At 37.0% G+C, this 14,323-nt stretch overlaps 1 protein-coding gene across 1 annotated transcript; it reads left to right on the top strand.

Moving 5' to 3' along the window:
• Nucleotides 1-217: 217 nt before the first annotated feature.
• LOC149203203 (uncharacterized) lies at nucleotides 218-1,480 on the top strand. Its single transcript, XM_089401799.1, has one exon. The coding sequence runs from the start codon at nucleotides 218-220 to the stop codon at nucleotides 1,478-1,480; it is 1,263 nt and encodes a 420-aa protein (XP_089257925.1).
• Nucleotides 1,481-14,323: the final 12,843 nt, after the last annotated feature.

Here is a 14,323-nt window from a genome sequence, read left to right as displayed (position 1 = left end):
GAAGCCAACCCCCAAAAGAATCTAAGAAAAGAGGAAGGAAAACAGATCTGCAGAGAACCATTGAGATCGGGAGGCTCCTGCTAGACTCTGGAAGGTATGCGAAATTGACAAAGTATTACAAACCCACTGCAAATAGTGAACAATGAAGTTAGTCTCTTGGAATTTAAGAGGGCTCAACAGCCCAGGGAAACTAAGAATGTTGAAAAACATGATTAAAATGGAGAAGCCTCAAATATGCTTCCTCCAGGAAACAAAATGTAACAGTAATACCTTAGGTAGTATCCTCACGAAGGCATGGCCAGGCTGCCGCTCAGTGGCAGTAGACGCATCAGGAGCATCAGGGGGGTTAGCCATTGTATGGAATGAACAAGCAATAGACCTCTCAGATTTCCATGCATCCCACCATCTAATACAGGCGGCTTTCCATATTCTGGGTACGAATGTTCATGGCAACCTCTCAAATGTGTACTTCCCACAGGACACAGGGAGCAAAATAGCACTTCTCAATACCATAGAGGCACTGAACAACAACAGAAGGTACCCTCTATGGATTCTCGGGGGCGACTTCAACATGATCACGAAGCTAGAGGAAAAGAAAGGAGGGAGAAACAAACTGGAACAAGAAACCACCCACTTCAAGAACTTCATACAAAATGCCTCCCTCATAGATATGCCATTCTGCAATGGCACGTTCACCTGGAGCAACCGCAGAGCTGGAAAACACCAAATCACCTCCAAACTCGATCGCATCCTCATCTCAGATAATGCGATTCATTTGGGAGGCGACTTTTCAGCAGCTATACTTCAGCACACGGGCTCGGACCACTGGCCAATAGCTCTTCAATGGCAACGACCTGGGGATCAAACGCGAAGACCCTTCCGCTTTGAAGGTTTTTGGCTCACGCACCCTGAGTTCAAAGACTTTGTAAAATCCATTTGGACCTCCTTCACTCCTCGAGAGGGATCCAAGATGTATCAATTTCAGCAGAAACTCAGGTACCTCAAAGGCCACCTAAAGAGATGGAACAGAGAAACCTTTGGAGACATCTTCAAAGCTCAGCAGTCTCTCAACATGGAACTAACAGACCTCCATCAGAAGATAATCATAGAAGGGCATACTGAAGGGACTCTAGAACAGGAACAGCGCATCCATAGTCAGATTCAGGACAGGCAGAAGCAGGAGGAGGTATACTGGAAGCAAAAATCCCGAATAAGATGGTTGAAGGAAGGAGAACGAAACACAAAATTCTTCCATAGAACCACAATACAGAGAAGAATGCAAAATAATATCCCTTTCATCCAGAAGCAGGGAGGAGAAAAACTGGAAAAGCATGAGGAAATCGAAGCCGAATTATGTAATCACTTCAATCAGATCCTACAGGAGCCCGAAGGAGACAGGAAAATAGCAATCGAAAAATCACCAGCAACGTGCCCAGAATCGACAAGGAAGAACACAATGAGCTCCTCCTTCACCCAATAACGCCTCAGGAGGTAGATGAAGCTATGTTCCAGCTCAAAGAAGGAAAGGCACCAGGGCCTGACGGTTTCACATCCACGTTCTTTCACACCTTCTTGGAGCTGATCAAACGAGAGGAATGGCAAATGGTGGAAGAATCGAGAGCCCTCCACTGGATGTTACCAGCTCTCAACACAACGTTTATAGCCTTGATCCCCAAGGAGAAGGAAGCCATTACGCCTGACAAATATAGGCCGATTGCGCTTTGTAATGTTATATACAAAGTCGTATCTAAAGTAGTAGCTAATCGGCTGAAGCCTCTGCTACCGTTGCTCATATCCCAGGAACAATCAGGCTATTTGGAGGGCAGACAAATTTTGGATGGCATCCTTCTCACGCATGAAATCATCCACTCCCTCAAGCAGTCCAAAAAGGCAGGTATGCTTCTTAAACTAGATCTTTCACAAGCCTTCGATAAACTCAGCTGGACCTTTATACAGCAAATGTTAAAAGCTTTTGGTTTTAGTGCTATGTGGATTCGATGGGTTATGAGTCTAATAAACTCGTCTTAGTTCTCCATCCTAGTAAATGGCATCCCTTCAAAGCCTTTCAAGCCTTCAAGGGGAATCAGGCAAGGGGACCCCCTATCTCCCTTCCTATTCGTTCTCATGGCAGAAGGACTAGGACGTCACATCAAGCAAGCTCTCCAATCTCACCATCTCAAGGGCCTCTCTGTTCACAACACCCCAGCCACATCACATCAGCAATTTGTTGACGATACTATGCTTTTTGGCTACCCTTCTGCCCAGGAAGCTGCCCGCCTCAAATCTTTACTCACTGACTTTGCTAAAGCTTCAGGCACGGATGTAAATTGTTCCAAATAGCAGATTTTCTTTTTCCACACGCCTCCCCTTGTAAAATCTGCCATCATTCGCATCCTTGGATTCCCGAGCGCCTCTCTCCCCTCAAAGTACCTTGGAGCTCCTCTTACAGCCTCAGCTCTTAAGCACTCTGCTTGGCGCACTCTTATAGAGAAAATGGAATCCCGTCTCAACTCATGGACGTATAGATCTCTCAACCTAGCTAGTAGAGTTGTGCTCATTAAATATGTGCTTCAGGCCATGCCGCTATATCTATTTTCAATTCTTGCAGCGCCCAAATGGGCCCTGAAGAGAATTAGGCAGCTTCAACGCAGCTTTCTCTGGGGAGGAACGGCTACTAATAGGAAATGGGCCCTGGTCAAATGGCCAACAGTATGCCAGCCAAAAGAAAAAGGAGGTATTGGGCTGAGGGATCCGGAGCACAGTAATGCCATCATGAGTGCAAAAATTTGGTGGCACTGGATCACTAACCCGGAAAAGCCGTGGGCCAGGCTCTGGATTGCTAAATATGCCAACAACAGACCCCAGGAGGAGCTCATCCAGTTCATCCCCTGGGAGAGAGGCTCGCTTGTTTCGAATGCGGCCAAACAGCACTATCACTTAATACAGCAACACAACTTTTGGGAAGTGAGAAATGGTCAAACAGCAAGGTTTTGGACAGATGCTTGGAATCAGATGCCAAAGCTCATTCACACCCTCCATTTACCTTTGGAACAAGTCAAACAGGAGCAGCAGCAAGAAAAGATACACTACTACTGGGGGCCAGTAAAGGAACACGGATTCAGGGAGTGGAAACATGGAAATCAATGGGCCACTACCACAGATTTGCAGAATACAGGGGTTCTAGAGAGGGAGCTGGATAAAAGAAGAATCCGATATAATGAAGAGGCCGACATCCTGAGATGGGGATATCGCCCAAAAGGGGACTTCACTACTTCAGAAGCTTATAAGATACTCTGCAACAATAATATCCACCCGGACCCCATCTGGACCAAAATATGGAGCTTCGGTTCATGGCCCAAGATCTCCTACTTCTTATGGCTTGTCAGTCACAAAAGAATCCTTACCTGGGATAAATTAAGAAGAAGGAATTTTCATGGACCTTCGCGATGCCCCAACTGTGGCCAAAATGAGGAAACGCTTCAACACCTTTTGGATACCTGCCCTCTAGCTAATCAACTATGGGAAAAGGCGGGCTTCAGATGTCAAAAGAGGTGCAGAACATAAGACGACATCACTAAATCTCTCAGGCACTGGCCGCAGAACCCTTACAAGAGTGAACTCCTCAATGGCTTGTGGAATCTTCTCTCGGGCCTCATATCCTGGAGTATTTGGAAAGAAAGGAGTAAGCGGATCTTCAAAAATCAGAGCACACGGATCGAGGAGGTTTGGATCAAACTATGTGGGAACCTAAATGAAACGCTGAACCTCCACTCCTGGACAAAGGAAGATTTTCCCTCGCTGGATAATGAGATAGGCATATTAAGCAATTGGAAACTGAACATCTCTCAATCCCAACACGTGAATAGTACTTCCACTAGCAGTGACTCAAGCAAAGATACCTGGAGTGCCCCACCTAAATACTCTTACAAGCTCAATTTTGATGGAGCCTCCAAAGGCAATCCCGGTAAAGCAGGTTTTGGAGGCATCCTCAGAAATCATGAAGGCACACCATTGCAAATATTTTTGGGATCCCTGGGCTGGGATACAAACAATTCAGCGGAAATAGAAGGACTATGGCAAGGGCTCCTCCTAGCTGAAAACCTCTAATTGCAGCGCTTGATCGTGGAAGGAGACTCCCAGATTCTTATAAACATGGCCAAGAGATTGCAGAATGGCTCTCACGCGAAAAAAATCACAAACAGTTGGTGACTGGCAGCACGTTTAGAAGCAATTGAACAAGCCCTACGCAGTAACAGGGCAATCTCTTTTTCTCACACAAAAAGAGAAGGCAACAAAGTAGCCGACCTTCTTGCCAACATAGGGGCAGAACACAAACATACACTCCTCATAGGAGGCCCAACAGTGATCCCAGATAATGCTCAAGCCCAGGAGCTGGATAAGCTTATCCAAAATGACAAAGCCCTCCCGGATGCGGGTGCCACGCAAGGGGAGGATAGTACGCCACATGGTCTACATGGGCGGGCTCAAGCACAAACATAAACTTAAATGCTCTTCGCCGCCCTGGTTGGCAAGCGTGAGAACAATAGATAGAAGGGATGGCCATTTATGGATACAGATGAGCACCTTACGCTGTGGCAGAGGCGAGTTATGGCTCACCAGAACCAATGCCAACCACTGCGGCATAAGACTGGAGAGAATTGGGAATGTTTCTCTGTTCGAATTGTGGAGGTGGGTCTCTGTGTGTCAAGGCTCAGAGAGCGAGCACGAAGACACCTTCTGGCTTTCGGAAACGGTGGAAGGGCAGCAAAAGGGATTGCAGGTAGCTTGGAAATCATGCCACCAAGACAGAGGCCCTTCAGTCGTCGCGGCACAGGACGAGGCGGAACTTCACGCCCCCCTCTCAACCCGTCTTCAAATTGCTGCCGCTGTATGTGCCACAGGGTGGAGGAAGCCAACCCCATCCAGACGCAGCAATTCATGGATGCCAGGCCACAGGAACTAGGAGCTGCTCCGCTGCCGGCGTTTGGCTCAGCGATTTTCTCTTTCAGCAATGCCCAAGGTAATTCAAGCATTCAAGCTCATGTTTCAGTATTATTCATGGAAGAAGCGAAAGAAGAAGGGGGGGAGCAACCCAGTGCACCAATTCATCATGCAGGAGGGGAGCAACCCAGTGCCCCAACTCATCCTGCAGAGAGTTCCAAGGCTGCTGAGGAAAAAGCAGGGGCACAATCAGAGCCAGGAGCTGTTCCACCAGCCTCTCAACCAGCATCCGCGAAGGGTAAAGCCAAGTATGACTGGGGACCCCCACCAGAAGGCGAATACTGGATCTATCCGGAAGATTCGGAGGAAGACTCGGATGAATAGTTGCTGGCTCAGCCAAGCTCCAGTTCTCAGCTCGAGCTCAGGTTTTTTTGTATGCTGTTCTCCCTATTGCCAATGCTTAATGTATGGCGTAAATCGTTTTGTTTGGTTTGACAATTCTGCTGTTCAGTGCGTGTCCCGTCCCCTGCGTGGGACTCTGATGAATTTCTTACAGTTCTCTCTTTTGCCCCTGCGTGGGAAAGACATTTTTGCTTTGTTTGGTTTCCAAAGCTCCTCTGCCTCTGCATGGGCTTCCAGTTTTAGTAGTGGTCACAATGATATAACCCCTGCGTGGGTGCTTAGTTACAAGGAGAAGGCCCCTGCGCGGGTAATTGTCTTAATGAAGCTCTATGATCCAGAGTGCCACCCCAGGCCTCTGGCGACTTGTAATCCTGGATGTAATTGTTCGCTGTTGTTTCTGTAAATAATAGAATTAGTGTAGTTTCAACGATAAAAAAAAAACATTATATAAACATAAAAATTTAAATTTACAATTGCTTTATGCAATGTATACATAATTTTTATTTTTCTTTTTGCCATAATATTATATAAATGGTTGGAATTAAAAATGTCTAGTTAATATCGTTGTTTTATCTATAAATTACATTATCCACATTAAAGTCCTTATTTTCTTAACGTATTTTTAATTTCACTTCAATATTACTTATTTTTACATACTGAAATATTGTATTTATGATAAACATTAAGTTTTTTAGTTAATATTAATATTTTTTAAATATCACATATTAATTTTATATTAAGAATTTAATGAATTATATATTTCCATCTTATTATTATTATTATTATTATTATTATTATATATATATATATATATATATATATATATATATATATATATATATATATATATACACTTTTAATTAGTTTTTAATTATAATATATCTCTATATCTATATATATGTTTTCTTTAAATTTGTGAATTATCAAAAATGGATATTCCAAGAGTTTATTTATTTTTTCTATGGAAATATAAAAATATAAGTAATATCCTTTTTTTATATATTTTTAAATACTTTATATTTTAAAGGTAGACATAAAATTTAGTTATTTCATATGAAAATAAAATTATTTTATTTGTAAAAGAAATTAAAATTAAAATAATTTTGGGATATCTCCTTCATACTATACTTTAATATGAAAAACCAAAATATGTATGAATGATATATTTTCCTATAATTCTCTTAATTAAAGGTAATGAAATTGTATTTTTGTTCCTTCTATTATAATTGACATTGATTTTTTAATTTAAATAATATTTTAATTTTATTTTAAAAGGTGTATGTGTAAATTTAAGTTGAGGGAGTAACACATCTGCTTCATACCAACCTATAGAATGGCCTTCTCAATCTAATAATTTTCCATAAAACTTATTTACAACTTAATTTGAGGAAGATGTGTAATGTATTTAGCTAACAATATTACAAAAAAAATATTATAGATAAAATTTTTTCCATAAAACTTATTTACAACTTAATTTGAGAAAAACGTATAATATATCTAGCTAACAATATTACAAAATAATATTATAAATAAAATATTTGAATGCCCATTTTAAATAAACAAATATCTTATTATATAAGAAACATTGCAATTCAACTCTAATGTCTTGTGGATTACGACATGCTTTATGCATTAACTCATCCATGCTTGACATTGATGCCAGCCTCCTCACATGCGGGTAGCGAAGCTCCACATCAAACCTACGTCTCATAATCTCAAATACATGTAGCCACCCTCCTCATCAATCCTATGTCATGTCATATTGCACAAATCTAGTGTATTCAAAAGTGTTTGCATGTCATGACATTTACGAACGCATGTTGAGACGTTTCCTTACTTATTATTATTGATCAAGTGGGAAGGTGGCAACCCTGCCCACCCCTTTTACTAATAATATTAATAAACAAAAAATATTATAAATGAAATATTTTAATATCCTCTATATATAGATATATATTTTAATTCATCACAATAATATTTATAAAATAAATCATTTCTGATGTTTCATAATTATATAAATTCCGACCAAGAAGCACGTAATATTAAGAAAAATCTATGAATTATATATATATCGACCCTACGTGATGTAATATTAAGAAAATACTAGGAATTGCAATTGTCTTTATGGTTGTTATTTAGTAAAAACTAAAAATATTTAATAATATATTATCTTGTAAATGACATATCTACTAAATATTATTTGAAATCTTCTTTTTCTTAGATGAGGATGGGTATTGGAAAATGGTTTTATTCCCGATCTTAAAACTGGATTAGCGAGCACCATGAAAGTTATATCATGATGTGGATAATCAGTCACCATAAGACATGGAAGCATTCCAACTTGTGGATATTTTAAGAACGCAAGTTGACTGAGAGGAACAATAAAATTATAATTATATTTATATCTATATATATAATTTTGATAAATAATATAATAGGTAATTATTTTTAATTAATTATCTTATAAAAAATATATCAATTTTAATTAATTGTTAATAGATATTTTATTAATTACATTTTTTTATTTTATCATATGGATTACTCTAAATGTGAGGTGGAGAGTAAGTTGTTATTGTCTTAGTTACATACATGTGAATGGGACATGGAAACACTCTCTTTTATTTGTTTATGCATGATATATGTAGATAATATAATTTAGACTGTTAATCCACCACCTGATGATCTATATATCAAATCCTTCCACATTTTCAAGATGAGAAATATGAGAGAGGATAAACAAAAATCTAAAAATTACATTGAAGTAGGTACTAGGTTTTCCATGTTAGTGTAGCAATTTGCCTCATTTATACTAGTTTTCCATTTAATTAGCATCAAGAGATGAGTGCCAGTATTTGAGTTTTGATCCTAGGAATAATGATTATTTCTCTTGGTACAGAGACCATTCATAGTACCTTAACATTATGATGGGCCTCCTTTAGCTCTGATGTGTGTAGTGTATCTTATTTATTATTATGCAACGAATAAACTTTAATCCCTTCCAATACTCTAAATGTTACTAAATTGGGTTTTCAAATATTCTAGTTCATCTTCCAAGTGTCTCCAAAGAAATATCAGAAAATTTCATGCTATATCCCTTTCCCTTATGTGATTTAGTTTCACTCTAGTTTATCAAGATTTTTTCATGGGTTTAGGATGGGCTCATAGGGAAAATTGCTTCTCCATGCATAACCTTTATAGTTAATCCTAGACATCCTAGGAAAGCCACTAACTAGTCATGTGAGTGGTAGGCAAAAAATGTTTGATCTCAACCATTTTCCTTTGTGAGAAGTTGTATAGGTTTTATTGTTTTATATATTATGGTTTTTGTCCTTCTAGGGAATTGTGAGGCATATTACTTCTTTTGTATGAACAAGCCTTGCCACAATGATGATGTAATCATAAACTCTAATAAAAGAGAGGGTCTTTGGCACCATTTTGTTGAAGGGAACTTGATTTTCCATGGTCCTATTCAGTAATTAAGAATCCATTCTATGGTCAATTTATGGTCAAGGTGGTTCTCTAGTAAATGTTGGGCCAATATTATTCCAACACTCAGTGTCGTCCCACGTAAGAAAGTTTGAATGCACTATGTATATGCCTACTATTAAAAAAGGGGACGCAATCGAGTTGGAGTATGATATGAAGGCTCAGTGGATAGGTTAAGATAGATCACTCCTTCTTTAATTTAAAATGAATTTACTTAGGTAGAGATGGAACTTGGTGATGATAGACACACCCTCATGGATATTAAAATGAGTAGTTGTGTTCTATATGCACTGACATACTATATGGTAAAATATCATACACTTACGCTATGCTATGCTCCTTGAGTTGAGTGCTTTTCTTTAGAGATAGGACAGGGACACACACATGCATGTGCGGCGCTTTCCTCAGACCACCAAACCAACCTCTTCCTCAGCGACGGGGTTCGGCTCGTTTACCTTGTCCTGTTAGCTGCACAGTTCATAGGCTCATTATAAAGAGTACATTTACATGTTGGGCATTTATTGTCACCTCAAGTTTCTCCTAGGTAGAGTTTTGGTTGACATAAACGATATTAAGGAGGACATATGTTTTACTCTATATTGCATGCATTCACACCTAAGTTTCTCCTTGGTGGAGTTTTGGTTGACATAAACTATAATAAAGAGGACATATTTTTTACTCTGAATTGGATGTGGTGGTACCTGATATCAATGGACTCAAGGCTAGATCATGTTGATAAACACATGGGAATTTCCCCTAAACTAGGTGGTTTTCGCTAAGGAAGCATTAAGGGGCCTATACCAATTAAAGCAACTAATTCAGATAAATTGGTCTAAATGTCTTTTATTTTCTATGTTTCCAACTCTTTGATTATTTGTTTATTTATTTTTATATCTAAAATGGTATCAAGTTACCAAGTTAAATCGTATCGGCCATTTTTTTGGAAATTCACCATTTCGATTCTGTTTGGGAAATAATTCAATAATTTAAACTCATTATGGAATTCTAGTTAATGAAAAATTATATATTATAAAAATCAATATGTGCTAAATTCTACATTCAAAATTTTTAATTACATGTTCGAAAATTGTGATTACTTAAATTTATATTCAGGTATGGTAGAGAATAATAAATTTTTAGTTGATGTATCAATAAATTCCATATTAAAATATGACAGAGAATAGTAAGTTCTATCTGTAGGTAATTGTAAAATATATATTCTCTCTGTTGTTCTTTTTTTGCATCGAATCGAGTTAGAATTCAATTAGATATCTAATTAGTAACTATAGTTTCAATAACTCTAATTAATAATGTATCTTTTGCAATTTGAAGTAGCTAAAGATTTGTATTTATTCTAGTCCTTTGAATAATAGTGTAAGGCTTGAGAAAAATAACTTTTAAGCCTCTAATTAAAGGAAATGAAAGATATTTACCTTATTACCCCAAGAAAGCCAAACTACAATCTTATCATCTTCTAAGGAAATTGTTATAAAAGGTTATACTATAAACTCTAAACATTATGGGTGTCATTGAGGTAGAGATGAGCATCAAAGTATTATAAAATTCTTAGAGACTATGGTACCAATTACCTCAGTAATTCAATTATTTTGATATTATTATGTTGAATTGTTGTGCAATGAATCAATGGAATACATGTGCAATCAACTGGCTAGGTGACGACATGAAGAAGCAAAACTTCTTGGTTGGACTTTTCTCTAATTTCAAGACTTCAATTTCAATTTAGTGAGGTGAGAAGAACAAAAGATAGCAATGGGAATTGAATCCCATCTTCGCATTCGACGACCATTTGATGGGTTTGCACATGAACCAAGATGGTTGGACACTACCTAAAGTTGTTGATGGTTACTACTATTTGTCAAAAATTGAAAATTTATGAACACTATATCTAGTAGACAATCACAACCTAACCTTGCTGATGGTTACTACTATTTGTCCGAAAGTGAAAATTCATGAAACACCATATCCAATAGATGTTAGAAGGCATGTCCATAATAGAGTCACTTCTCCCATGGGAATGGAATTGTTGAAGGCCATTTTGATAGTAGGTATTAAGTATAAAGTCCAATAATTTTAACCTGTAATAATAATAAGGGAATTTTGATATTAGAAGCATTTCCTATTGAAACTTCTAAGGTGCTAGATTGAGAATAAGAAGGAAAACAAAAATATATATATATATATATATATATATATATATATATATATATATATATATATAGATATCATCTATTATTTCCATTACATTCATCCTTGGTTCTTTGTTGTTCTTTCATTTTTATGGATTTTAAAGGAGTTTGTTATGGACATTGGCTTGTGGTGGTTATCATATAGTGTGAGGATATATTATTAGTTTATTTTGTAGTATTTTGTAAAACTTAAATCACATGAGCTTTTACTGATTTAGCAATAAAAATTGTGGTTATTTTATTTATCAAATAAACCTTTATAAAATTACAACGAAATAGAGTATCATGAACCTATAACATAAGAATTTATAGTGACATGATCAACCATGATTCCATGTAATGTATTGTTACACATTTGTATCATTTTTCTTTGATATCGCTCTCCTCCTTAGGGTGGCTTCCATGTTTTATTTATTTATTTTTAATATAAATATTTTATGTATCATTTAGAAAAAACTAAAGATTACATGAGAAACAGTGGCCTAGAGATAACCATATAAACTTTAATCACCTAAACCTCCAAAAAACAAAAACATAATAATTCAATCTTTGCACCAAAACCATGATTCCAGGTTGATTTCAATTGTCCCAAGTTTACCACAGGAGAAAGAAAAATACTATCACAAGTTTAAAAATAAATGACAACCCTTACCCATACAAAACCATTGTAATACAAAGATAAGCAATTTAATACCAAAACCTCATAAGATCACCACTTCCAGGCATGTGATTCCCCATCAACACAGAGGAGAATAAAATCATCTCAACTATTAAATAACCAAAACCGTAGGTGCTCGTCAATCCATTGGAATCATATGCTAGAAAAAATAGAATTATCCCAACATCCCACGACGTCAGAGAAAAAAATGCAAAAACAAACACCCCAACGATTGCCCAACAACTATAGATCCAAGTAATATTCCACCATGCTGGAGAGAAAATGCGTTGAATCAAACACCTCATAGGGTTTCCCAGAACATGCCTGAGATAAAAGGAATCAAAACTAACACTCCAAAGTTGTTGCAAAGAAGCTATAAAACCAAGTGGAACTCTAAAAAAGAGTTGAAACCACCATATTAATAATGGTTTGAAGAAATCATAGCAGGAACCTAAAATTTTTCATTGGATGGAGGATCAGTATAATCTCCAGAGGCATAATCACTAACAAACAATCCCTCCACCTTTTTGAGATGAGAATCAACATTATCTAGACAAGATCTCATATTACGAAGAATTAGTTTAATATATTATAAAGAAGAAAGCACATTGTAATTTTCAACCTGTTTATATTTGAAAATGAGATGCAACAGAGTTGTTATTTGTTGATTGACGACCAAAACACTCAGGAACTGCAACCTCCTTCTCATGAATCTTCCACAAGTTGGCAACCATTTAACATCCACACCCAACAATTCCATGTCAAAGAAATAAGGATGGTCCCTTTCTTTTGTGTTATCCATGACTAATATCTTCCTTCTTACTTCCAGAGGGACAAAATCAAAAGAGAAAGCCATAATATCATAAGTAAAAGGGTGAACCATTTTCTGCCAATGTTACCATCACCTCTTCTTTGACTACTGGTCCTTTGTCTTTGATGCATGAGAATTGTTTCAAATAGACACAAAGGAAAATACCTAGACGAACCTCAACTAATTAAACTGGAAGAATAACAACACATGATCCCTTTATATCAGAAGAAGAACAACATATGATCCCTTTATATCGAGACTTGAATACAAGAAGGTAAACACCCAATGAGTATACAAGAGGCCCAAAACCCAAGAGATTATCCAGCTCAATACAATTCAGATTAACAACTCAAAAAGAAAACCATACAACCTTATTACCAGCCAAATTAATCTCAAAACAACTGTAATAGAATTTGGAGATCGAAAAAGATGGAATTTCCAGAGAAAACCAAACAATATGAGCTCCAAGAAATAGGCCCACTAACAATTGACTCAGGAATTTACCAAAAAATTTATCACTAAAATCTCTCCAATAGAACGATGCCCAAAGGCACACATGAAAGAGCACACATTAAGCATTAGATATATTTGGAGGTTTAAAGTGGGCCTCCTAACGAATATTATAAAATGATAGTTGAAGAAGGAAAACCTACTTTTTCAACTAGTATTTTGAACTTATCTTCCTAACATATTACTTAAATCTCAAGTGGAAGCACTCATTGTATGCAGAATTAAATTCTTCATCCAATGAGTACCCATGTTCCATACTTTTGATTGACCCTATTAAATAAACAATGAGAAATACATGAAGAATGTGATTGAAATCATGCTTTTCTTATATTTATCAATTTTTGTGTAGGAGCGTCCAATGAGTGATTGCTCTCACTACAAACTTAAGTAAAACAATAGGGAGATAAGCTGAAAATATGAGTTGAAAAAGTAGTTTTATTTTTTTTATTTTTTTCATATTTTCACTCATTTACTCCAAAAATGGTGAATCATCCCCCATGTTTGACATCATCATCTTCAATCCTATTGGTTCGTATAATGTTTCTTTTTGTTGTACATTTTGTTTCTAAGGCCCATTTTACATCTCAAAATTTCTCTAATGTCAATTAACCTGACCTGGTGAGAATATAAGTCAAGAAGCCAACATAAAACAATACAAACTTGGAATTTCCTAAAAAGCCATGAAATTAAATGGAAAATCAGACTAAACAACTCTAAAATAGAGAATAAAAACCATGGATTCCTGCATGAGCTTGTATGAGTTAATAGACAACTTACTAGACCCCAATGATGTTCATGGTATAACGAAAAGAGTACCAATGAATTAAGAAGCAACCAACACCACCTCAGATGCACAAATTCCCTTGCGAATCACTCAAAAACAAAAGTATTTACACCATCTACCATAAGGAACATCAGACAAAAAAACCACTCAGCATGGAATTTGTTATCCCAATTCTGAAATGTCGGAATACACAAAGTGCACTGGAGAATCCATCCCCAAACTTCTATAAACAACAATATGCAACAATCAGAGGAGGCCGAGGAATTATCCTTTCCTCCTTGCTCAACAAACCTGAAACCACATCCTCCCATCTTCGTAACCATGCAAATTAATACACATTGAGCCAAATAAGTTGAGGTATCGACATTAACTTCCTTTTTCCACTCGCTCCTCAGAATGAACCATGTTCATTTGGTGCTCCCCTCTGATGAGTTCAATGAAACCGTACTGACACCCCATCGGGGAAGGCTGGATTCGATGTTATGGAACATTATTTCACTACAATATGGTTTGAATATTTTAAT

This window comes from Pinus tabuliformis, chromosome 2_1 (assembly GCF_031772625.1).
Source record: "Pinus tabuliformis cultivar Carrire ecotype Pingquan chromosome 2_1, CPIR1, whole genome shotgun sequence".
In the NCBI taxonomy this organism is placed as follows: Eukaryota; Viridiplantae; Streptophyta; class Pinopsida; order Pinales; family Pinaceae; genus Pinus; species Pinus tabuliformis.
This window is presented reverse-complemented; position numbering and strand designations above follow the sequence as displayed.